This window comes from Falco cherrug, chromosome 6 (genome assembly GCF_023634085.1).
Source record: "Falco cherrug isolate bFalChe1 chromosome 6, bFalChe1.pri, whole genome shotgun sequence".
Lineage (NCBI taxonomy): Eukaryota > Metazoa > Chordata > Aves > Falconiformes > Falconidae > Falco > Falco cherrug.
In genome coordinates, this window is record NC_073702.1 from 74,670,162 (window position 1) to 74,695,908 (window position 25,747).

Genomic DNA, 25,747 nt, shown 5'->3' on the forward strand with positions numbered 1-25,747 from the left:
GCGGTGGCTCATTCTCCACACACAAGAGGAGAGCAAGAAGAGGAACCAGGAGGTGTATAAATTTTCCCCGAACACATCCTTCTGTCCTTGGCACAGGAGACGAAAGGGTGCCCATGTCACTCTGCCCACCCTTCCCAGCACAGACGTTTTTTTGCTGACCCCAGCTCTAGCACCCAGTTCCACTTCAGACACAGTCAGTCCTAAATGCACGTCACTAACCACATGAATGTCATTGCTCTAAGAGTGAGTCTGGCCTGGAGACCAGCACTACTCGAAATTGCTTGAGGCTGTCCAGTCACAGCAGTCACTGGCCATGGAGCAACTCCCCGCGTTTCTTGCAGAGCGCCCCACTCCAAACCTCTTACTCATGTTTCGCGCTGCAGGGAGCGGCAATGGCTCTGCAATCAGTTACCCCTGACCTGCAGGGCTGAGCCCACTAAAACCATCTTCTAACAGTCTGAAAGCAGAGCTGGATGCTCTTCAGGGAGTAATTATCTGTAGGTGTTGCAGGCTGGGGACCTTGCCTTGGTAGCCATCTGCCTTCATCCCATCCCACTTGCCCTCTGTTAGAGTCACAGAAGCTTCTTGCTGATTCTTCTGCAGCTCTTTTGGCCCATGTCTTCAAAGTGATTTCCATCTCTGAGGGAATCTGAATGCTGTGGGTTATGTCAGGATTTATTTAAATGGTAAGTAGCTACTTCTGTGGGCCTTTGATCTTCACCACAACAAACTGGCCACCCAAGTATATATGACATGGGGTATGTCTTTGCTGACAAGGTGGGGTGTAGATGTTTGGCCCCTTCAAAATTTTCACTTACGTTCATCATTGAAAATGTAAATGTTGGCATATAGAGCCGTACAAATCTTAGGCAGAAATTTCAGATATATTACAGTCCTATGAATTGTAGTAAGAAAGAAACTGAATTTGTTATCATGAATTGACCCTATATTTTCTAGATTTCTGTTAAAAAATTACAACCTTTTTTGAACTGTCAGTATATGGGACACAGCTCTTCAAATCATATGTCTATAACCTGATTCAATATTCTCGTCAAAACCGTAGGCTTCTGTGTGATCCTGTAGGACTACAGGGGATAGTTGTTCCAGGGAAGCAAAGAGATCTTCAACCGGAGAAAAGATTCTCCTCGCTGCTAAATCCACTGAATGTCATCAATAAAGAAACTGCAGCAGACATTTGTAAAAAGACAAGCCAGCCCCGAAGAACAAGCAAACAAATCACAAAACAAAACCAAGCTAAGCTGGAAAACACAGACACTCCTGGGTATTTTCTGCATTGCAAATGTTATGAACTTGGATCATCAATATTCATGAGATGCAGTAGCTGAGGGCATCCAAGCACCGCACAAACCTTATGCACGCTCTGCAGGCGCTTGTGCCCTCTTGCCATTGCCTCTGACTGGGACAGGAGAGAGTGACAGAGGCAGCAGCAACGCTTACGTTCATTAGGCCAAACCAGCAGCTGCTCTCCTGGCTGATGGGCTGCCACTGGTGTAGGGAAAAATCAAACAGCCCCCAAGACTGTAACATCATTAACCAGACACCGCAGAATTTGCAAGGAAAGAGCATTTTGGTGACCGGAGCATTTTTACCTCCTCAAAGTCACCCTCTTGTCCCGTGGGATATACCACGTGCATTGCCAAAGCTGACATTTCAGAATGTTTTTGGCAGTTACACTTGTGGAAAAATCCTTTGCCTTTCTCTGCACCCTTCCTGTGGGATTTCTGAACTCCTTTGGAATAAGTAGAGCTCCTGACTGCATGGCGAGGCTTATAATTTGTCATTTTCCCCCTTTTATTGTCTCTGTTACCTAGGGACCTTGCTCTTCTGATCTGCTCGCAGGCTGCCTTCACTGGCAGTGGTGAGATAAATTGAACATGACAAACTCCGACTTTTGCCCTTCTTTACCTTGTCCCTCTCCAGTTCTTCCAGCTCTGCCCAGGGTTCAGCTGCCCTCCCAGGCTGCAGCCCTGCAGGAAGCTCGTATCACAGAATGATGGAAAACAGGATTGGAAGAGACGCTCAGGGGTTATCTCGTCATCTTTTGCCCTCCAGCATGATTAACTGTCTCATAAGCAGTTCTTGACAGCTGTCAGTCTAATCTGCTTTTAAAAGCCGCCAGTGGAAGCAATTCTGTATCATAACATGTGTGAACTACTCCAGCGCTGTGTTATCCTTGGGGGCTTACAATGGGTTTCCCAAATTCTAATTATTTCCCACTGTGTTCTAAGGCCAGAAGTTCTTGTCCTGTCTCCTTTCGGTAGCTAGAACTGATACCACCCTGTTTCTTTCAATTTCTGATGTTTTCACATCATTCCCATTGAAACCCATTCCAAATGGTCCCGTTCTTGGTTGGAAAGTGGTGCCCAGCAAGGCTTGCCCGTGGGAGTGCTGGGCTGAAGGAGAACAAACCAGAACAAACCCCCTTGCTGTCTCTGCCTCCCTACGACCTGTTTCTTGTGGAAAAAATCTGCCACCGTTAACTCCACTTCAGCCTCACGTCAGTGAGTGCGTCAAAGCATTTCACCAACATCTCGATATACCACAGTTCATGCCTCCTCCATATCTGCAAGATCTCTTACTCTTAGCAGACGATGAAGTTGGTTTTGATGTGATTTGGTTTGGACCCAGCCATGCTGGCTGTTACTTGTTCTATCAATACTTACAGATGGGTTTTGTTGACCCATTCAATATCCTTTCAGGCACTGAAGTTAAGTATATAATCCCTCAAGTCCTCCTTTTCCCCACTGTAAAGATATTCCTTACGTTTGTCCTGTTCCTGTTTCTTTATGAGATCTCAAAACACCTCGCTTGCAGCCCCGAGATTGCTTTGCCAACTTCCCTATGTATGTCAATATGAATTAAATCAGACCCGGCCAATCTGGAAACCTCCAGCATGCAAAAGAAATCTTTAACCTACCATTTTCTTATTTTAGCCTGAGTCCTCAGCCTTTTTTTGCTGACATTTATTGTTAGCCACCTGATCGCAACTGACCTTTTAAATGAAGACTGAAGCAAAAAAACCCAAACCCAAAACCATTGCATGCTTAGTTTTTTTTCTCTGGTAGTATCATCCATTCCCTGCTGCATAGTGAAGCACCCCTCTTTCAGTTTTCTCTTACTACTGATGCAGCTATGGCTTGCCTTCTTCTTCTTCTCTTTCCTCTTCCTTCTCATTGTGTGTCTTGTCCCTCACTTTGCCCATGTCCTTGCCGCTGTGCCCACAGGCGCCCGGGCTACCCCGGGATGAGTGCACAGAGGCAGCTCACCAGGTCAGGCCAGCGTTAAAGCACGCTGGGGAGCAGAGGGAGGCACGCCGCTGCCGTGAGCGGTGCCCGTGAGTGGTGCCCAGCACCAGCTGCCTGCGCCGCTGCCATGCCCTGTGGCTGCCATGCCGGGTCAGACTGCCAAGGACGATCTCCAAGCATGGGAAATTGGTGCCATTGCAGTGTTTTCTTCGTAAGAGCTGCCTGAATGCATACGGCAGGGGAACATCCCCGTTTTCAGCGGCGTGAGAAAAATGCGGCGGTACTTGAGAGATGACCAGTGTATTCCCTGCTCAGTGCTGCTGCTCCTGAAATGCTGAGGCTACCCAAGCTCCTGTTTCACCACCAGCTTTGATTCACTTGGCTGTCCATGGGTCCTTCCTCGCTCTCCCTGCAGGTTGTAACCGTTCCCACTTTATCTCACTTGCTTTTACCCCCATGTTCTTCCCTGCTTCCTCTGCAAGAACCATCCTCCCCAGGCATCTGACCAGGGGGGCTCCTGGCCAGCCCACCCACCCAGCTCCAGCCCCCTGCTCCGCCAGCTCCCCATGCCGCACCTAATGCAGGCTACGGACCTGATGCTGATAAACCAGACCATGTGGGGATCCATTCCTGGCATCCTGGTCACGAAGCTGGAAGGAAAATAAGTGAGCACGTAGAATGAAATTGCCTCCAAAATGACTCACCCATTTTACAGGGGCCTCACTGTGCTCTTGGAGCTCATATATTGCCTTTTATACAGAAAGCAAGTGAGCTCATTCCCAGCAAAACCAGCTTTTGGTACTTAGACCTTCTAGTGAAGCTTCCTGCAAACTACAGCTGCTGTAGTGCAAACACTCTGCCTTACACGGACCAGGACAAATACATGGAGAAATCCAGGCAGGGCAGGCATCGATGCCCCCGTTCACACCGCAGCAGGAGCCCTAATCCCAAATCTTTGTTTCTAAACACACAGAGCCCGCGAGGTCCCCCCTGCACAGGGTACATGGTGCCTGCACTGACTAAGGGGGTGCCTGCAGGATCCAGCCGGCTGGAGCTGCGGATGAACGAGGCTGCAGACGCCCTTTGCAATGATGCTCATTCCTTTATTGGTGTCATTGCCAGTTTTTGAAGGGTGCTGGCACTTTCTGGTCGTTCCCAGCACTGGGTCAAAGCTACATTACAGCATATTGAAGAGGTGTCCATCCAAAGCCAGAGGGGATGTGAGATTAATGACCTCTCTCCATACAGTATGTATAATATATATATATTTATAATATGTCCTGTATATTCATATGTATAGAGTGACGAGGATGGGCCACCATACAGTAAACTTTTGATTTCTAAATAAATCACCAGAGCAACAGGCACAAAAATTTGGTCCTAATCAAGGCCCTCACCTTGTCAATTGATCTGAAACAGACCCCAACCCACCCTCTCGCAAAAAAAAATAAATATCCAAACCTGAAACCCAAAATAACTAAACAACCAATTAAACAAGTGAAAAAAAAAAAAAAAGCCCCACCCAGCCCTGCCCCCGTGATTTGCCCCCTGTACAGTCACTCACATTGACGGTAAATAGATCCCTTAGCTACACACACGCGCGCACCCACACACACCGACACACACTCATATGTAAATACACACGCACCAACATACAAAGACCAAAGAACATTACAAATATACATCTGAGGTTGCTGCAGTGATGCGCGGAGCCACCCGAGGCGGAGGGAAAACACCGCCGCTCGCTTGCCCGGTCTCAGCTCAGATCACCAGCGTCTGCTTCCAACCTGCCTTGGGTTTTGTGCTAAGGAGGTGGGAGGTCGTCGGCAGCAGTGCAGGGCGACAGTGAGTGCACGGCAGATTGCTGGACCTGGGCACACAAGAGCTGCGTTGCAAGCCACGCTCGGGACGCTGCAAGAGGCTCATGCCATCCCCGGCACTGTGCTCTGCTGGAAGGGCTTCCCCATGGATCCCACTGTGACCACGGTTCTGCTGGACCTGGACCTGTCTTTTGCTGTGACACAGGTGAGGACCAGCATGTGCAGTGGAAGATGGGTGTGGAGCACATCCACCCTTCAACGTAATGTTTCCATGGCCTGGGGCAAGCCAGGAGGAACAAGAGACCATCAGCTCTTGAGCTTTGTTTTCCACGCCCTGGGTAGAGAACCAAGGTAAAAAAGACTGTTGCTAGTTCATCACCTTGGGGCTCCACAAGCTGCTGACCCAGCTGAAGGTGAACTTGGGGCAATTAGGAAACAAGGAAGGGAGGAAAATACAATCCTACAGGCCACCCTGCAGGCAGCTTCTCCCCTTTCTGAGATCTGTGCTTCCTGACCCCGACTCCCAGACGCTATCCTGGAAAGTAATACAGAACCAGGCTCTCATCCACCACGTTTCATGGGGACAGAACCAGCTCACACCAGGAGATGCACAGGGACAACCTCCTGGCTGCTGGCGGTACTTGTGGACAGAACCTCACAACAAGCCATGGAAGAGACCCATCTCACTCCTAGACCGCCCCACCTGCACCCTGAGCAGAGACCAGTGCTGTCCGCTGCTGGAAGGGAACGAGCTCCGTCCTGGGGGCAATCAACACCTTCTGCAAGAGCCTACAAGCCAGGTGCTGGGGTGAGGGAGAAGACGTTGGAGAGGCAGAAGGTGTTACGGGGCACAGGTGGGGAAGGGAAGATGGTGGCAGAGGCAATGATCAAGAGGCAGGACAATATTACAGGGGATGGGGAGAAGACACGCCGTGGCAGAGCAGGGGATGTGTCAGACGGATGGGAAGGTCTGTGGATGCTGGTCACATGAAGCACATTGATGGGGCAGTCCCATTGGGTGGGACTTGCACTGCTCTGATGTAGACACAGCTGATGTTTCTGCTCCTGATGCTTCTGCTCCGTGTCTGTGCCTCGTTCCCTCTCCCTCCCTCACACTGGGTCCTGTGTGCAGGAGGCCTGGAGGCGAGCAGTGACCAGTCCTCCAGTGGAAGAAATTATCTTCATCGCCAGAAGATGTTCCTCACCTGTGATCTCAGACCTGCCTTCCCAGGGACTGGCCTCAGCGAACGTCCCTTTGAAGACCCGTATCCTCCCAGGTGAACCAGGCACTCACTCCCTCACTCGTTAGGGTCTCATCAAACAAGTGGATCTCCCCCATCTCCACACATCTGGAAGCCATCCCAGGGAAACTGCAGCTGCTGGCCTGGCCCTGCCAGGAATGGTCTTCAACAAGGACTCACCTTCCCTCAGCTGAACTGCTGAAAGCTGAATCACTCAGGAACACCGAACGATGTCCTGGCACCAACGTGTGCTGCTGCCTGGGATGGGTTTCAGATCGCCAGAGTGGCCTCACGGCTTGCCCCCCCTTACCCATTACACGTTCATCTCTCCATGACCCACACAATCACCAAGAAATTTCTCCCAACTACAAGGTGACCTCCACATGATATTGCCCAGCCTGGAGGAGAGTGATGTTGACATCACTCCGCTGGGCATCTCCATCTTGTCCTGCATTTCTTCATTGCCTTTAGTCGCCAGGATGATGGACACTCTCACCTCTGGTTTCACTTAGGTAGCATTGCTCCCAGACTACGTATGTCTTTGGGAGGGATGGGTGGAAGGGGATGGACATTTCCATCTCCTGTTCTTGCTATAAGGACTTAAACACCCACTTAGTCAGGGATGGGAGCAAGCTGGGTGTCAGACAACCGAGCAGGACAGGGCCAGCCGTCTCCAAAGCATGGCACAGGTGAACGAAGTCCCGGCACTGCCAGGACTGACTTGGTTTGGTTAATCTGCAAGCCCTCTCTGTGGATGGAGCTGGCATTCCTGGCATGACAGCCATGCCCAGAAGTCAATGAGATGTCATTGCTGCCACCAGTGTTGACGCAGGCTGGAGTCCCTCTGGGCCTCTGACAAGCCCAGCACAAGGTGCTGACACCATGAAGTCTCCAAATCCTTGTAGAAATTGACAAATTCCCTGGGATCCAGCAAAGCAAATGCAGCATCAGAGTCCGTGGCCACTTCACCTTCTGCCAAAGCCACCGGAGAGGGGCACATGCCCTCTCCTGCCTGCTCTGCGGAGCATGACAGCGAGCAGTACAGCGGTGATGCCCACCCCACCAGTGTCCCCGTGCTCCAGCCCTGCGTGGGGGCTGCGACCACGGCGTGGGTGGGGCTGGGGGCTGAGCGTACCCGAGGAGCGGTTGGCGTGGTGCCCACTGCCAGCCTTGGATGTCCTTCAGTCCAAACGCATCTCCTGACTTTGTGCATCAACCACTCCATAAATAAATACGTTAAATAAATAAAGTGACAGATCCAGATCGAGGAGGAGGGGGCGGAAGGAAGGAGGGGGAAGCTCCCCTCGCCCCAGGGGATGTTCGTGAGCGTCTCATACAAACACACGCGCACACAGAGTAGCTGAAGACAAAGATGAACTGGGACCGGTGGAGATGCTGCCGGCTGGGGCCCCTTCCCCAGCCGTTGGCAGGGCACAGTCCTCACTGTGAGGCGGTGTGGGGGACGAGGGGGTACAGGACATCACTCCTGAGCTGGCATCGTGGTGGTGCGTGGGGAGCTGGAGGTGAGGGAGACATGCGTGGCTGAGGATGGCAGTGACCGCGGCGTCTGGCACCTGGATGGGGAGACAACCCAAGAAAACCTGGTTTCTTTCTCCCTCCCCTTCCCCTTCCTCCCACACTCCCTGAAATCCAGCCATTTTCTCAGTCATTTGCTATGCAGGCAGCACTAAAGGACACCCAGTGGTGGGCAGGACGATACCTTGTGTCTTACCATCTGGGACATAGGTGCTTCACAGCATCACAGAATGGGTTGAGTGGGAAGGGACCTTAAAGACCATCTAGTCCCACCCCCCCTGCCACGGGCAGGGCCCCCTCCCCCCAGCCCAGGCTGCCCCCAGCCCCGTCCAGCCTGGCCTTGAGCCCTGCCAGGGATGGGGCACCCACAGCTGCTCTGGGCAGCCTGGGCCAGCGCCTCGCCGCCCTCACAGGGAAGAATTTCTGCCTCATCTCTCATCTCCATCTCCCCTCTCAGGTAAAGCCATTCCCCCGTGTGCCATCGCCACCTGCCCTTGCCCAAAGCCCCTCCCCAGCTTTCTTGCCGGCCCCTTTAGGCACTGGCAGGTGCTCTAAGGTCTCCCCGCAGCCTTCTCCTCCCCAGGCTGAGCCACCCCAGCTCTCCCAGCCTGTCCCCACAGCAGAGCTGCTCCAGCCCCTGAGCATCTCCCTGGCCTCCTCTGGCCCCGCTCCAACAGGTCCACATCTTCCCTGTGCTGAGATGTAATCACCCTGCTTTTAACATGCATCCAACAACTGTTACCAAAGCAATGTCAGCTGTATTTTAAAATCTCATCAACACCCAAATGATTCATCACCAGTTTCAACCCCAAAACAACCGCTGGGCTTACAGCTCTGCTATGACCCCTCTCCTGCCCCATGCCCACACGCTGCCCTGCACAGAGCATCTCAGCCATTCCACAGCCCCTGCATGTCCCCCTGCTCGCTGGCACTCACCAAGAGCGGGACTTCCTCACCCGGGAGGCTGCTGGCCGCTCCAGGAGGCTGTCCAGGTGCATCAGCCTCTCCAGGTGGAGAGCCCGGGGGTCCTGCTCTGCTGGGTCCCTGCTCCGCTCAAACTCAAAGATGGCTGGAGGAGAGAGGTCCAGCTCCAAGAACATGATGTTCTCAGCCTGCAGCAGCACAGGGCAGAAGGAAAACCAATACGAGGAGTCACCACGTGACAAAACACGGTGCCAGCTTTGGTATTTCCATGCTGCTGAGAAAAGCTGACCAGCATGCTGGGGAGCTGGACCCTCCTCTGGCTGCTGCAGCCATGAAGCAAGCTCCAAACTGGGATGCAGGCTTATGGCTCTGCTCAGGCTCTTCTGGTCTTTCCCAGGGCTGAGTCCAGCAGGCGAGGCTGAATGGCCCCGTCCTTTCACATGGCAGGTGCTGCCAAAGCCAGGGAGCCAGCAGCTCAAGGACTGGCTGAGAGCACGGCCACAGTCCTGCCAGGTGGGAGAATAAAGCTGGGAGCTTGAATTGACATATCCCAAATCATTGTGAGCTTGTTTACTCTGTCTTCTCTCACACTGTTCATTCATCCTTCCTTCCATCCACCCAGTCACCCACACATCCATCCATCCATCCACTTACCCGTGCATCCATCCATCCATCCATCCATGCATGCATCCATCCACCCACCCACACATCCATCCACCCATGCACTTCTCATGCATGCATCCATGCATCCACCCACCCACACATCCATCCATCCATCCATCCATGCATCCATCCACTTACCCATCCATCCCTCCCTCCCTCCCTCCCATTTATCCAATGACTTACTGTCCCTCCCTGGCACGCACAGCGCCCTCTCACTTACCCGGTACCGAGGATGAGATCCCATGGCCATGGCCACGCGGGCATACTGGCTGATGGGTCTCTTGTACCCCACCGCAGAGGTAGGCCGCCTCTTCATTTGGTTGCTGTTTCTAAAAAAATAAATTAAGAGAGGAACGTGGATTGGAGAACATAAACACCTACTAAAAATGCATCCGAACAGTGATAAGCAGAGCCCTTCTACAGTGAGTGAGGGATGGCCCTTCCTGGTGGGGCTTGGCTTGGAGAGGATTCCCACCCATAGGCACCCGCAAGCACCCCTGGGTCTCTGCTGTCCCCTCCAGCCCTGGGGATGTCCCTGCTCTGCTGCCAGAGGCTTCGTGCCCACGGTCATCAGTGCTGGGGCAGAGCGTGGGTCAGCGCTGGGGACGTACCCTCCGGTGGGCACCAGCGGCTGGAACTTCCACTGGTCCTCCTCACCATCGAAGTACAGGCGGTTCATGATCTTGTTCTTCTCTTCTGGTGGGATGAAGTTCTCGATGATCAAGTACCTGAGCAAGGGACCGGTGGAGAGGGAGACAGAGCGGGAGCAAGGGGGTGGGAAGGAGCAGGAGAGGAAGGAGTTAATGTGACAAGTGACAAAAAACAGGGCAGAAAGGGAGAGGAAAGGGATGGCAGGAAGAGAAGCAGACAGCACAGGGAAATGGGAAAACATCCAGAAGATGGAAACATGATGGAAATGGAGAGGTTGAAGCAATGGATCCAGCCGGCAGAGAGGTGACATAGGCAGGAGAGGGAGGGCAGAGGAAGACAGTTGTCAGAGAGGAGCGGAGACACGTGGGCAGCTCAGCAAGGAACCCTTTCCTCCAGGCAGGAACCCCCCTCTCGTCTCAGGACCATCTGCCCGACCAGAAAATAGACACGTTCAACAATGCAAAATGGACCCCAACGGGAATCTTTTCTTTCTACATTTTTCTGGGGCAAATTTGAGTCGATGAGTCACTTCACTGAGTTGCCAGCTTTTAAAAAGTTTGAATTGTGTTCAAAGTGAAAGGTAGCAAAATTTGAGATGAAATTTTGTTTCTAGTAAAAGTATAGATACTTTGCCTTAAAAATGCTGAAATCCTTAGATAAGTCTGGGTCAGTTTTTTAAAGATACCTGTCCTGGTTTCAGCTGGGATAGACTTATTTTTCTTCTTAGTAGCTGGTGCAGCGCTGTGGTTTGCATTTGGTGTAAGAACAATGTTGATAGCACACTGATGGTTTTCGTTGTTGCTGGGTGATGTTTCTACTAAATCAAGGACTGTTTGGTTCCTTGGGCCCTGCCAGTGAGAGGGCTGGAGGGGCAGGGGAAACTGGGAGGGGACACAGCCAGGACAGGTGACCCAAGCTAGTCAAAGAGGTATTCCATACCATATGACATCATGCTGGGTATATAAACTGGGGGAAGAAGGAAGGGGGGGACGTTTGGCATTACGGCGCTTGTCTTCCCAAGTAACCATTAACGCGTGATGGAGCCCTGCTTCCCTGGGGATGGCCGAGCACCTGCCTGCCCGTGGGAAGTGGGGAATGAATTCCCTGCTTTGCTTTGCTTGTGTGCGCAGCTTTTGCTTTACCTATTAAATTGTTATCATCTCCACCCTTGAGTTTTACATTCCCTTCCGATCCTCCTCCCCATCCCATTGGGAAAGGGGCAGTGAGCGAGTGGCTGCGTGGTGCTGGGTTGCTGCCTGGGGTTAAACCACAATACAGAGGAAGATCATTGCTCGAAGTGAAAACAACCGCCCCAGCGGCGGTGGAGCAGCAGCTGCATCTCCTTCTGGGAGGTTCCTGGACTGAAAACTGCCCGGCTTTGCCAGGTGCCACCTCGTGCTGGGAGCTCCCATGGGGCTGGGGCTCACCCAGAGTCCCCTCCAAAGCTGCTCCCCTGCCGAGGACCAAGGACAGTGCTGGGGCTGGAGCAGGTCTCCAGGTGCCCTTGGGGCACACTTACCTCCAGCCACCACCCACCCTTAACTCAGGCACAGCCCACACTGCTGCTGTGATGTTTTTTCTGCTTTGTTTTTTGGTTTTTCACCTTTCTCAGCAACATTTTAATACTTTTGCAGGCAACTCACCCAGCTCAAGAGGTTTAAATATACTTTACACCTTCTGCCACTACTGACAGGGTAGGAAGTGCTCGGCTGTCAGCATCTGTATCGCTCCCTCCAGTTACGCACCCCAGCTCTGCTCTGTGCACCCCAACACTGCCCTGCACACCCCAACTCTGCTCTGCACACCCCAACACTGCTCTGAGCACCCCAGCTCTGCTCTGAGCACCCCAACACTGCCCTGCACACCCCAACACTGCTCTGCACACCCCAACACTGCTCTGAGCACCCCAACACTGCTCTGAGCACCCCAACACCGCTCCGAGCACCCTAACTCTGCTCTCAACACCCCAGCTCTGCCCTGCACACCCCAGCTCTGCTCTACATATCCCAGCTCTGCCCTGTGCAACCCAACACTGCCCTGCACACCCCAGTCTGCTCTGCACACCCCAGCTCTGCCCTGTGCACCCCAACACTGCCCTGCACACCCCAGCTCTGCTGCAAGCACCCCAATTCTGCCCTGCACACCCCACACAGACGTGCCTGGGCACGGGGGAGGGACACACGACCACCTACTTGAGCTTCAGCTCCCGTGTCTGCTCGTTCTGAGCCTCCTCCAGGTCCTGGCGCACACGAATGTACTCATCGTGTTGGTCCTGGATCTCCGCCTTCACGGCCTGCAGCTTGGCGTACAGCTGAGGGAGAGGAGCAGCCCCTCAGCCTCAGGGCTCAGGGGCTGCAGCCAGCCCCAGGGGTCCGGTGGCCGGAGGGACAGCCGTCCCACCTGTCACGCTCTCACCTTCTTCAGCTTCTTGGTTTTGATCTCCACCTCCTGCTGCAGGGAGGTGTAAGTCTCCCGCAGCTCCATGGTCTCCTCATCCCGCAGCAGCATCTCCTGCTGCATCTCCCGCTCCCGGCGTTTCTGCAGCACAGGGACAGGAAACACTCAGAGCCTGGAGGGGAAACCTGCCCCCCGGAACACCCTCGGCACCCACCTAAGCCAGGTCAGGGCCCTGCGCTGTTACCTGCTCGGCTATCTCCTGCCGCTTCAGCTCCAGCATCTTCTGCTGCTCGTTGGTGTGGTCCACGATGGTCCTGCCTCCGATGAGCAGCTTACTCTCCATCGCCTGGTGGGGGACAAAGCGAGGTGGGGGGTGAGAGCATGGCTCTCCCACGCCCCACCCTCCTGGACTTTGCCCCAGGCCATCCTTGCCTGGTGGTCACCCCTGTCCCTGGTCGCTGTCCTGGGCACCCTGCCCTCACCTCCACTTTTGGGGAGGTGGGAGCTTTCAGTGCCACACACGCTTTGGTCCCCAGCCAGCAGGGAGGGGGCTGCAGACAGACACTGATGAGCTTGGGGCCAGTTCGGCACCACCAGGTGCAGCTGCAGGGGCTGGAGCAGGGCGGTGTGAGTGATGCGCCCCCTCCGTGGGGTCGTGGCATGAGGCCACTGGCGCTGAGCCCAGGCTGTGCCAGGTCCTGCTTCCTTCCGCACAGCTGCGAGCCCACGGGACGCCACGGATGTGCAGCAGCTGCCGGCAGCGGGGTCCTGGCCCCAGCTGCCCACCCCCAGCCAAGCTGTGCAGCACTGTGCCAAGCCGTGCCAAGCCATGTTGAGCTGGGTGGGGGGCTCTGCCCCGAGCCCCTGTGACCTGCCAGGGGAGACACTGCAGGAGCCCCCCCCCCCCGCCCCCCGCACCAGCAGCATTTCCCATAGCTCAGCTGGGCTCTGGGACAGTCACACCGTGGGGCTGGGGGAGATGAGCCACATGTGGGACACATGCATGTCCCCCTGTGGGGTGTGTGCACACGTCTGCGTGAAGGATGTGCACCGACGTGCAGCATGTGCATCCGCACGCACATGCAGCCTGTGCACGCACACACATGTAGGACAGGTCCAGATGTCCCCACACATGTCTTTAAAAATAAAAAATAAACAAATAAAAAAAAATTTTAGATTTAAAACAAATTTTAAAAAGCACTGCCTGCCACCAGGCCCAGGACATCGCCACCAACCGGACTGTCACCACACCAGCACACAGTCACCCTCACCCATGGGTGCATGCCCTCAGGGTCCCTCTGCCCCTGCCCCAAATCCAGGACCCCAACCACAAAGCTCCCTCCCTGCTCCTTGCCCAGACCGCCGGGACCCCCCAGCTGCTATAGCCAGAGCTCTGCGAGGCAGGAGGGCTGTCATGCCAAGCCAAGGGGGAGTGCCAGCACTTGGGGGGGCTCATGGCATTCACTGGTGCTGCTGGCACATGCCCCTGGGCAGGGCACTCCTCGGGGGTGCTGTGCCTCCCCAGCCATTCCCTGGCACCACCCTGGGCACGGGGTCTGGGGCTCGGGCAAACCAGTGACCCCCATTCACACCGATAGCTATCTGGGACGATACTCTACTTCCTCTGTTTTCCCCCTGTTTTTTCCCCTTCCTGGCCCTGCACAGGATGGCTGTGGGGGTGTGCAGCATGGGGGTTTAGGGACATGCAAGTGGCCTCCCCAGCACCCACAGGACAAGCCCCATGTCCACACCATTAGATGCCACCCTCCCTGTGAGACCCTTGCAGCTGCTCAGGGCTATGGGGCACAGCCCCCCAGCCCCAACACCAGGGATCCTCCTTCACCCCAGCCCCGCCACCTTTGGATGGGTGCTGCTGGCTGGGTGTTTTGCCACCAGCTTGCTGTGATGGGCTGAGACCCCCAGTGGCAGCCCCCCAGCGCCGACCCCAGCCCCATGCCACCCCCAGCTAGGGCTCCCCGGAGCAGCTGGGCTGGGAGCACTGGGGCACTAGGGGCCCCTCGCCCCTCACACTCCAAACCCAGTTCTTCGTCCTAACCGCACCCTGTGATGGTGGATGTCCCCTACGCCCTGCCGGGGTGCAGGGAGGGGACCAAGTGGGTGCTGGGATGATGCTCAGCCAGGGCACCATGCTACCCCGCCTCTCCCGGTGGGGTTCACCACCGGCTATGCCTTTGCCACGGGATTAAGGGGGTTCTTAGCGCCGCTGTTATCTCCTCGCCAAGGCTTTTATTCCCTCTAACAAAGACAACTCCCAATCTTCTTTAGTGCGTGGGACAGACTGAACGCTAAGCTTCTCATGGGGACTCATTTCCGGCACCCAAATAACTTCACTGGCACTTCCCTGCCCACTGAGCCCAGGCCCAGCACCCTGCAGAGCTGTCAGGCGAGGGGTCCGGAGGGGCTGCACCCAGCGCCCTGGCCAAGCCACAGCAGGGGCTCCCCCACAGCTCGTCCGCCTGGGTGCCACGGGGCACATCTGGGTGTCACGGGGCACATCTGCCGGGGTGGGCTGGCCCCCACCTCTCCAAGCTGCCCGTGTGTCCCTGCTGGGCGGTGGGGCTGGCCCCAGGCCGTGCCAGATGGCAAAGGCAGAGCCCATGTTCCACGAGTGTGATGGCACGACGGGTCACCCGCACACGCATGGGGCACCCCACATCCCCCCAGTTACTCCGGCTGCCTTCTCCACAGTCACTGCAGAGCCACTAAATGCTTCAGCAGGACACAGGGTGCTTTTCACTCCAGTGCCTCCTCGCCCAGCCTTGCTGCGCGGGAGAGCTGCCCACGGGACCGGGAAGCCACCCAGTGCCTGCCACAATGTCCCCCCAGGCAGTGCCTGGTGGCGTGAGTGTCACAGCCAGCTCTGCCCCTCCATCTCTGGCACAGGGTGGGGATTTTTGCCCCCTGGGGTGATACATCGCTGGTATGACTGTACTGTACCCCCCCAGCCGGAGGGTCCTGGCGTTTGGAGCAGCTCCAAAGGCCACCAGAGGGGATGCAGTGTCATCTCGCCTCCGGCCCTGCCTTGTTACTCAGCAGTTACAGGACACGCAGTGGCCCCAAGCCAGCCCTGCTGTGCTGCGCCGGACTAGAAGACCGAGACCGCGCTGGATGGTCGCCAGCGACAACCTGCACTCCACCGCAGCAGCAGCGGCGGGGACCGGCTGCATGGAGCCCACCTTTGCCTCGAGCATCCTGCTCTGCTGAGACACCCGTCACGGGACACCAGTCATGCAGTCGGTGACCAGCCTCCCTGCCATGGCTTTGCCCAAGCAGCACGTCCCAGTGTGAGCCTGCGGGTCTCTGTGCAGCCATCCTGGCATGGCCACGCATCCCTGGGCATGGCCACGCATCCCTGGGGCTGCAGCAAACACAGCTCTGGCCAGGGAGGAGGGGACAAGAGCGTTCCCCTGCTCAGCCTCTGATTACCCAGGCAGGGAGAGCCACCACAGGCATGTCCCCCCTTGCCTGGAGGGCTCCACCACAGGCATGTCCCCCCTTGCCCATGCTGGGTCTCCAGCCCAGCCAGTGCATCCGGGCCATCATGGTGATGGAGGGGCTGTGCCGGAGCGTGACGCGGCAGGTCAGGGTGCTGGGGCTCCTTCCCCACCGCTGGGACTATGGCCCCAGCCCCATTCTCATGTTGGCCCCCGCAGCAGCCGCGGGCAGGTGGGAGGAGGTCAGGACCCCCCCAGCCTCACTGGGGTCAGGATCAGGGCTGGTGGGGGGCAGTGGCGCAGTCCTGGACCCCCAGCACGGTTGCCTGGGGCTGGGCTGGGGCTGCCACAACCCCTCTTGCACTCAGCCCTGCATCCCTGAGCCGGCTGCATGCAATGCCCGGGAGGTGCCAGCAACATGTCCCCAAGCACCCCACTCTGGCTTGGGGTGCCGGGGAGGATTTGCAGCGGGGAGGGGGGACAGGGGTCCCCGCTGAGCTGCCAGGCCCTGCCTGCTGGCTCACGGCCCTGCCCATCCCCCGAGAGATCTTCGGGCTGGGCAGGAGCCGGGGGGTTGGGCAGAACCGGGGGGGGGGGGCAGGTGGGGGGCAGACGGTGCCGTGTCCCCAGCCCCAGCCCTGGGCGTGTTCCCAGGGCCACCAGGGATGAATCTGCAGCATCACTCCCCCACCCCGCTGCAAGCTGCTTTGTTGTGCCGAGGGGGATGAGAGCTGAGCACAGCAAACTCGGGCCACCAGCGATCGATCCACTCCCTCGTGGCCTTTCCTACCCCACACCCTTAGCAGCTCCCACACGAGGTCGCCCTGCAGGTCCATGTCTGAGGGCAACCCCAGCTCAGCACTGCACAGTAGCATGGGACTGCCCTTGGACATCCTGCTTGGACACCTTCCTTGGGAGCCCACCTTGCCTGGGCACCCTGCCGAGGACCCACTCAAGCACCCCATGAGGGGCTGGAGGTGAGCAAAGCAGGGCCTCCCTCAGCATCACTTGCTACAGCACGCGGCGACCCGTACCGTACCTTGTACTTGGTGGCCAGCAGCTCAGTGGCCTCCTGCTCTTTCCGCAGATCCTCTATCATCTTCTCCTTCTCCTGCAGCAGCTTCTGCTTCTCCTCGCTCACCAGGCTGTGGTCATCCTGGATAGCGGCTTTCTCCTCTTCCAGCCTTTCCTTCTGCTCTTTCAAGTAATTCTCCATGTTCTTCTCCAGGCCATCCTCATTGTCATCCTCCCCTTCGTTCTCCGTGGCGCTTTCTCCATCCACCACTTTCTTCCTCCGGCTGCTCCTTCTCCTCTTCTTCCCCAGCATACCACGTTTCTCCAGCTGGGCTTTCAGCCGGACAATCTCCTCCTGAAACTCCCGCAGCAGGGTGTCCTTGGGGTCCTCGTTTACTCTGGGCTTGTTCTTGATGTTCTTGGCCCTGTTGGCAAACCTGAGGGTTGAGAGGCTCTCGTCGTAGCTGTGCGAGGCCGGGCCCAAGGTGGCCACCATGATTGTCTTGGCATTGCCCCCAAGGGAGTCCTGCAGCAGGCGGGTCAGCTTGGAGTCCCGGTAGGGGATGTGTGTGCTCTTGCCGTCCACGAGGGCGGAGATGACGTTGCCCAGGGCAGAGAGGGAGAGGTTGATCTTGGACGCTTCCTTGGGGCGCTCCCCGTGGGCCCCCATTTTGCTCTGGCGCTCACTGCCGGCCAGGTCCACCAGGTTGAGCTTGCCCACGCGGATGTGCTCCTCGCCGTCTGGCCCCGTCTCGCTGCACTCGATGGTGATGAGGAAGATGGCGTGCGAGCGGGAGCTGTGCTCGTTCATGTTGGTGCTGCCCACAGACCGCGTCTGGCTCCCCAGGTTCATCACATGCTCGATCTCCTTGACGTTCTTGGTCACAAAGGAGGAGAGGTCCTTGATGTAGACCCCCGTCTCAGGGTTCTCCTTCAGCTCCAGCTTCTTGCTCTGGTCCTTGGCGAGGAGGTCCCGGATCTCCTCCTGGTAGATCTCCAGGTATGAGGCCCTCACCAGATACTGCTGGTTCTGCGAGCGGGAGATGTGGGTGAAGATGTGCTCGAAGGAGATGGGGATGATGCCCCGCTTCTCCGGCTCCGCCCAGGCCCCCTGCATGGTGTAGGTCTTGCCGGTCCCGGTCTGCCCATAGGCGAAGATGGTGCCGTTGAAGCCCTGCAGCACGCAGTCGATCAGTGGCCGCACCGTCTCGTCGTAGAGGTCCGCCTGCTTGGAGCTGGCGTCGTAGACGGCATCGAAGGTGAAGGTCTTGGGCAGCTCGCCGGGCGCGGCGCGGGGGTTTCGGATGCTCACCTGCCCCAGCTTCACGTCCAGCTCCAGGACGCGCTCGTAGCCCGCCGCCTCCTCCTTCCTGCTCATGGGCCGGCAGCGGGCCACCACCTTCAGCGCCTCGCAGCCGCTGCGGGACTTACCGGCCATGGCGGCGGCGGCGGCGGGCGGCGGCGGGGTCGGGTGGGGGCTCAGCCGCGCCGCCCCCGCAGCATCGCCCGGGCCGGGGCCGGGGCCGGGGCCGGGCGGAGGGCGCGGGGGCTCATGGCAGCGCGGCGGCTGCGCCCCGCCCGTGTGTGCGGGGCCGGGCGGCGCGCGCGGGGCGGGCGGGGCGGCGGCGCGGCTGATTGGCTGCCGCCCCGCAGCCGGGCGCGGGGGGGGGGCGGGGGCGCGGGCAGCGGCGGGGGGCGCGGCCGGCCCCGCCCCCCGCCCCCCGGGCACGCCGGGAGCTGTAGTCCGGCCTTTGTGCGGCGCCGGGCGCGGGGCCGGGGGGGCGGGGGGCGGGGCTGGGGTGCAGGGCTGGGATGAGGGATGCAGAATGCGGGGTGCGGGGCTGGGATGCAGGATGGGGAGTGCAGGGCTGGGATGCAGGATGCAGGATGCGGGGGTGCAGGGCTGGGGATGCAGAGCTGGGATGCAGGATGGGGAGTGCAGGGCTGGGATGCAGGATGCGGGGTGCAGGGCTGAGATGCAGGATGGGGAGTGCAGGGCTGGGATGCAGGATGCAGGATGCGGGGGTGCGGGGCTGGGATGCAGGATGGGGAGTGCAGGGCTGGGATGCAGGATGCAGGATGCGGGGTGCAGGGCTGGGGATGCAGGGCTGGGATGCAGGATGCGGGGTGCAGGGCTGGGATGCAGGATGGGGAGTGCAGGGCTGGGATGCAGGATGCAGGATGTGGGATGCAGGGCTGGGATGCAGGGCTGGCTTGTGGGATGCAGGATGCAGGGCTGGGATGCAGGATGCGGGGCTGGGATGTGGGATGCAGGATGCAGGGTGCAGGTCTGAGTTGTGGGATGCAGGATGTGGAGCGCAGGGCTGGGGTGCAGGATGCAGGATGTGGGAAGCAGGGCTGGGATGCAGGGCTGGCACATGGGATGTGGGATGCAGGGGCTGGGATATGGGATGCAGGGTGCCAGGGCTGGGATGTGGGATGCAGGGTGCAGGGTGCAGGGTGCAGGGTGCAGGGTGCAGGGTGCAGGGTGCAGGGCTAGGATGCAAGGCTGAGATGCAGGACACAGGGTGCAGGGCTAGGATGCAGGATGTGGGGTGCAGGGGCTGGGATGTGGGATGCAGGGTGCAGGGCTAGGATGCAGGATGTGGGGTGCAGGGGCTGGGAATGTGGGATGCAGGGTGCAGGGCTAGGATGCAGGATATGGGGTGCAGGGCTGGAATGCAGGGTTCAGGGCTGGAATGTGGGATGCAAGATGTGTGATGCAGGGATGGGATGTGGGGTGCAGGGTGCAGGGATGGGATGATGTATGCAGAGTGTGGGGATGTGGGATAAAGGATGCAGGATTGGGATGTAGGGCTGGGATGCAGGATTGGGTTGTGGACGAAGGGTACAGGATTGGGAAGCAGAATATAGAATGCAGGGCTGGGATGTGGAATGCAAGGCTGGGATGTGGGATGAGAGGCAGCATGGGGATGCAGGGCTGGGATGTGGGATGCAGGATGCAGAATGCACGATTTGGGATGTGGGTATGAAGGATGCAGGACTAGGATTCAGGATTGGGAATGCAGAATGCAGGGTGCAGGATGTGAAATACAGGATGCAGGGCTGGGATGTGGGATATGGTTCAGGATCAGAATGCAGAGTACATGATGTGGGATGCAGGACGTGGGTTACAGGATCCAGGATTTGTGTGCGAGGATGCAGAGTAATTTTGTGGGATGCAGGACTGGGATGTGGGGTTGCAGGGTACAGGATATGGGATGCAGGATGCAAGATAAGCATGCGTGATGGAGGTTGCAGGTTATGTGATGTGGGATAAGGGATGAAGGACTGGGAATGAGAGTGCAGGATGGAGGATGGGAGAGGCCAGGGGAGGCGCACAGGTCCATTCTGTCCGGCAGGAACAAAGTCCTTTCCTCACGCCTGACAGCTGGAACAGGGATATCTCCCCTGACCCCATCTCCTGCGGGGGCCAGGGCAGCGTCACCCTCCCCAGCCATCCCTGTGGTATTTTTGGGGTTGCGGGGCTGCCCTAGGCTGTGTGCACCCCTCACCACAGCAAACGACATCCTGCAGGTCCTGTCCCCGGCCCTGCCCCTCTACCAGCCCTGGCACAGCTGGCATGTCCCAGCATGGGCTCACTTGTGGCCCAGTAGGAATAATCCCCAGTGCCTTACGGGAGAGGCAGCGCGGGGCTTCGGTGGGAGATTAAACATTCTTGTGGTTAATCGAGTCTCAGCAAGCTGCCTGTTCCCCGGAACCAGAGATTATCCCATAATTAATTAATTAGGGTATTTGCTGCCATACACAGGACTGCCTGGTGCAATCCAAGGCCTCCGTCTCCAGGAGGAGCTTCCAGGGAGGTGGGAGGGGAGATGCTGACAGGGTCCCCTCCCCAAAGGCACAATACCCAGCAGGGAGGGGACAAAGGAGGGAAAGATGGAGGCGGGGTGGAAGTGGGATGCAGCAGGGGTGGAGGGGAGATGGAAGTGGGATGTGGGGGACAATGGTAGGGGTGTGTGCAGGGCAGGTGGAGAAGGTGTTGGGGAGGGTGGAAGGGGATGGAGGAGGGATGGAGAGGGGATGGAGGGGGATGGAAGCTTCAACGGAGGGGCATGATGGAGGGGGGTGGAAGGGGGGTTGCAACAGCCAGAGATGGAGGAAGGGATGGAGGGGGTGTGGGAAGGGGGATGGGAGGGACGATGCAGGGGGGATGGAGACCGGTGGTGGAGGGCAGGGTGGAGATGACGAGGAGGGTGGAGGGGAATGGAGAGGGCAAAAGATGGGCATGGGAGGGGGGGGGATAGAGGGGGACGGAAGAGGGATGGAAAAGGGAGGAAGAGGTTGATGGGGAGATGGAGGAGTGGTGGAGGGGGAGTGGAGGGATGGAAGGGCAGTGGAGGGGATGACAGGCCTATGGAATGAGGAGGAAGAAGAGATGCAGGAGGTAGAGGATAGAAGGAGGGGACAGTGGGGGCTATAGAGGGGGTGACTGTTGGGGCCTGGGCTGCCCCGATCCCAGTGCTGGCGGACAAGGACAGGGCACCACAGGACAAGGGTTTACCCTGCACAAGCTGGACATCACTGTACCCCACATCTGTGTCCGGGGGTTCCCACCAGGCTGTGATGCCACTTCTCCGCAGGGGCTCTTGGGACAGCTGTGCCCCTGGCTCTGCACTCCCCCTTGTCTTGGCCTCCAGCAATGCCTGGCACTGCCCATGGCACTGCCACAGCCTCTGGGGACGATGCAGGACAGGACAGGGGTCTGCACCAGGGCCACCTCCCCTCTCCTGCCCTGTCCTGGGGAAGGGTCTATCCATGGGGCTGTGCAGTTGTCCCCCGCTGCAGGCACAGACATGGGGAGGGGGGGGATGTGTCCAGCCCCTCCATGGGACAGCACAGGCCTGATCCCATCCCTGCTGCAGCTCCCACATCCTGGCTCCATCCCAAATCCCTGTGCCACGGGGCAGGGACCGTGGTGCTGCCTGGCTCTGCCTGTGGCACTGGCCCAGTGTCCCCAGGGCAGATGGATTCAAGGGCACCATAGCCCTGCGCTCCCAGCAGCCCCTGGCCTGGTGCCCCTGCCCCAAATCCCCCCCCAGGACCAGGCTGTGGTGACAGGCAGGGGTGGGGGTGACACATAGGAAGGTGGGGGGGATATTTAAGCCAGGCATGAGATAAGGGCAAAGTGACACAGGGATAGGGTGACATGTCAGGAGAGGTGACATGTAGGGACCCGGTGACGTAGGGATGAGGTGACATGTAGAGGCAAAATGGCGTGTAGGGACATGGTGCCATGTAGGGCAGGGAGCCATGCAGAGACGGTCCCTTGCCCGCAGGTGTCAGCCCGGGACTGGAGCATGCTGTGGTGGCCCCACGGTGGTGGGACCGGACTGGGACAGCGGACCCCCATTGTGACCCTCCTGGGCCAGCCCTGGAGTGTATGGGCAGAGACACTATGGGGCACAGGGCCACGCACCTCTCCCCACCCTCTCCCCACATGCTTCTCTCCCCTCCCCCTCCCCTCCCCTCCCCTCCCCTCCCCTCCCCTCCCCTCCCCTCCCCTCCCCTCCCCTCCCCTCCCCTCCCCTCCCTCTCCCTCTCCCTCTCCCTCTCCCTCTCATCACAGCAGCCCTCAAAGCAGCTGAGGCAGAGCCCTGACCCCCTGCTGCCCCCCACCCTTTGCTCCACGGGGGGGATACATTGCGCACAGGGGCCACACTCTGGGCCCCAGGGGACCCCCATCACCAGCTTTACCCCACCTATGTAAGAAGAGGTGGGGATGTTGGGGGACCCTGGGGCAGCCCTGGGCGGGGGGGGGGGGGGGGGGGGGGGGCTGGTGGCATGCCCAGTGACATGCCGGTGGGTTTGGGGGTGCGGGATGGCATGTGGGCGGCTGAGCACCCGTGGGGATGCATTGCCGGGCTCTGAGTCAAGGGGTGGGGTGCAGGGCAAGCCTGGGGTGGAGGAAGCCACGTGGTGACTCACGGCCACGCTGGCCCCACCATCATGTCCCCGTGTGGGGCGAGGGGGGCACTGCCCCACTCCCACCCAGGCCCCAGGGTTCAAGGGTCTGTGTCCCGCCAGGGATGCCACCCCCTCTCTGGTTTGCTGTGGGTACCACAATGGCATCAGTGCCACAGCCAAGGTGGGGCTGAGCATCCCAGGGGTGACACTGGGCTGGCCGGCACAGGGGATGTGGTCCGGGTGCCATGCGGGATGCCATTCACAGCCTGATTGTGGGCCTGGGTCAGCCCCAAAATGCTGCCGTGACTGCAGTGGGGCTGGGGGTCCCAGTTTCCATCACTTTGGCTTTTCCACTCCTCCCCATCCCATGTCCCCATGTCTCACAGCCACCCTGGGACACTGCAGCCATCCCTTGGGGGTCATGGCTGCTGTCAGGACAACGCAGACACCCCTGAGAAGCTGTATCCAGCCCTTGGAAATCTGGCTGGCTTTGGGTACCGCAGCCACCCCTGGGGACACTGCAGCCACTCCTGAGACACCAGTGCCAGACCTGGGGCACCATGGTCACCCCTCAGCCACCAAGGCTGTTTCTGGGACAGCACAGTCACCTCTGAGACACTGTGGTCACCCCAGGGACACTGCAGACACCTCTGGGACGCTGTGGCTGACCCTGCAACACTGTGGTCATCTCTGGGACGCCACAGCCATCTTTGGGACACCTTGGCACCCATTGGACACCACACCACCCCTGGCCACCCCTCCTCCTGTCCTGGCCTGGCTGCTTGTGGGCCCTGGTCCACAGGGTGCTGAGCGGAGGCACATTGGGTGCAGTTTCCCCTTGGGTTTCTTCCCACCCCACTGCTTCCCAGGCCCCCCCGCACCTTGCCCATGCCCGCTCCCCAGTGCTGCTGTGGGGCTCCCCAGTGGCAGGGCCCCCAGCACGGGTGGCTGTTGCCCTCGCCCTGGCTGTGTAGGGGACTCTGTGCTGGCAGTTGTCATGGGATGGAGTGGGGTGGAGTGGGAAGGAGCTATGACCCCCTGAGCCCCCCGAGCTCCTGTGGAAACACAGCCAAACTCCACTCAGAGAGATGCTTCGTGCTGGAAAAAATGCTGGAAAATGCCAAACAAGCCAATTCCCAGCTCTTGTGGGTGGCTGGAAGGAGCCAGGGAGGCTGTGGCCCCATGTACCCCCCCAGCTGCTGGGACACCCAGCACCCTTGTCCTGGGGCAGCCCCCTGGGGCTGGGGGGTCCAGGGCTGCCCAGACTTGGCAAAGCCACAGGCCAGAGTCGTTAAGGAATTAATGAGGAGTGGGAGGGAAGCCCTGTCAAGCCAGGCAGGTTTCTGACAGCCTAATCATGCCAGTGTCACTCGTAGCGAGGCCAGAGGCTGTGCTGATGAGGGTGGTGGTGATGAAGAGCCCTCCAGCTTGACATCCATGGCACGGCGACAGTGGGGCAGCAAGGATGGACATGCCGGCTGCTGGCAGCAGGGTGGCGGGAGATCGTCTGATGCCCTTCCCATGGTCTGCCCCGGTCTCTCTGGTTTTCCTGGCTGCCTGGCCCAGGCAGCAGCATCAGCTGGAGCCAGACAGATGTGGGAGGGAACGATGCCCAGTGCCAGTGCTGGTGGTGATGCTCTGCCACCCATGGGATCATGCGGTCCCCCACCCCATGTCCTTCAGTATCGCGGTCCCTGGGTTAGTTGGGACACCCTGAGCTCTCTGCCGGAGCTATGCACAAGGGGTAAGGGTGCCAGGGACATGCTGGGATCTACTGCACATGCCCCAGCACAGTAGCCTCTCTTAGCCACCGACAGCCCCCCCTTCCCCATGGGCACACGGTGCTCAGCCCCCAGCTGCACCCAGGGCAGGGCTCGCCAGTGCCACCAGCTCCCTCCTCCCCAAACCCTCATCCCAGGTGCTTTGAAAGCTGCTCAACTCAGGGCAGAAGGGATCTGAGGGCACTTGGCCTTCACCTCCCCCCCAGCTCCTCACCTTCCCTGCGGTCCCTCATCCCCAGGTCCCGGTGCCATTCAGCACGGCTCGCTGCCACTGCTCAGCCCTGTCATGCCTTTGCTTTAAAGCTAGGTTGCAGTGGGAGTATTCCCAGGCTGCCAAAACCCTCCTATCCCGGCTGCTGCCAGAAAAATGCTGCTGCACACATGGAAGTGCACAGGTTGGGAGTAGGGACATGGGCTGGGAGCAGGGACAATGGTCTCCATGCTGGCAGCATTGTGTTGACATTCCTTAGGGTTTTTTTCTTCAGGTTTAACTAACTGGTGATGGTGTTGGCTGGACCAGCCCTGGAGAAAAGCCTGTCCTCCCTGACAGGGAAAGGATATGTCCCTGTGTGATGCTGTCCCCAGCCTGGGCTGCAGCTGAGAGGCTGGATCCTCTCGCTTGCCCCCCACCGATGATCTTTCTCACTCTGAACCTTCTTCTCTTGACTTTAACAAGGGGAAAGGGACCCTGGGGGTCCAGCGGGCATTTGGCTGCTTTCACCCAAAACCAGCTCACTAGCATCCCCAGAGATCCACTGGATTCATTTCCCCCTTTCCCTCCTCCATGGCAGTTTTGCAGTTCAGCTCGGTCACATCCCCATCTGCTTGTGGCGCTCCCCATCCACCACACGCTCCCGGCTTCCCTCATGCTGTCCCCGTTTCAACATGCTGAGCTGCTGATGAGGGAGCTTGTGAAGCAGCAGAGTCTATCTGGATGCTTCTCTCTTCCCAGCACTGCCAGGGAGTGTGGGAGGGTGCCCGAGGAGCCACCCATCTCAAATCCCAGGCCAAGCTGCCTCCCAGCATCCCTGGCTGAGCCCCATCCCACAGCCAAGCAGCTGGAGCTGGGGG

General features: G+C 58.6%; 1 protein-coding gene across 1 annotated transcript; it reads right to left on the reverse strand.

Moving 5' to 3' along the window:
* Window positions 1–7,568: 7,568 nt before the first annotated feature.
* Window positions 7,569–18,556, reverse strand: KIF3C (kinesin family member 3C). Its single transcript, XM_005436712.3, has 8 exons — window positions 16,993–18,556; window positions 12,743–12,844; window positions 12,517–12,639; window positions 12,294–12,412; window positions 10,062–10,178; window positions 9,671–9,779; window positions 8,800–8,975; window positions 7,569–7,901 (listed from the first exon to the last, which is right to left on the reverse strand). The coding sequence occupies exons 1-8, from the start codon at window positions 18,403–18,405 to the stop codon at window positions 7,808–7,810; spliced, it is 2,253 nt and encodes a 750-aa protein (XP_005436769.2). The 5' UTR covers window positions 18,406–18,556; the 3' UTR covers window positions 7,569–7,807.
* Between the last annotated feature and the right edge of the window lie 7,191 nt (window positions 18,557–25,747).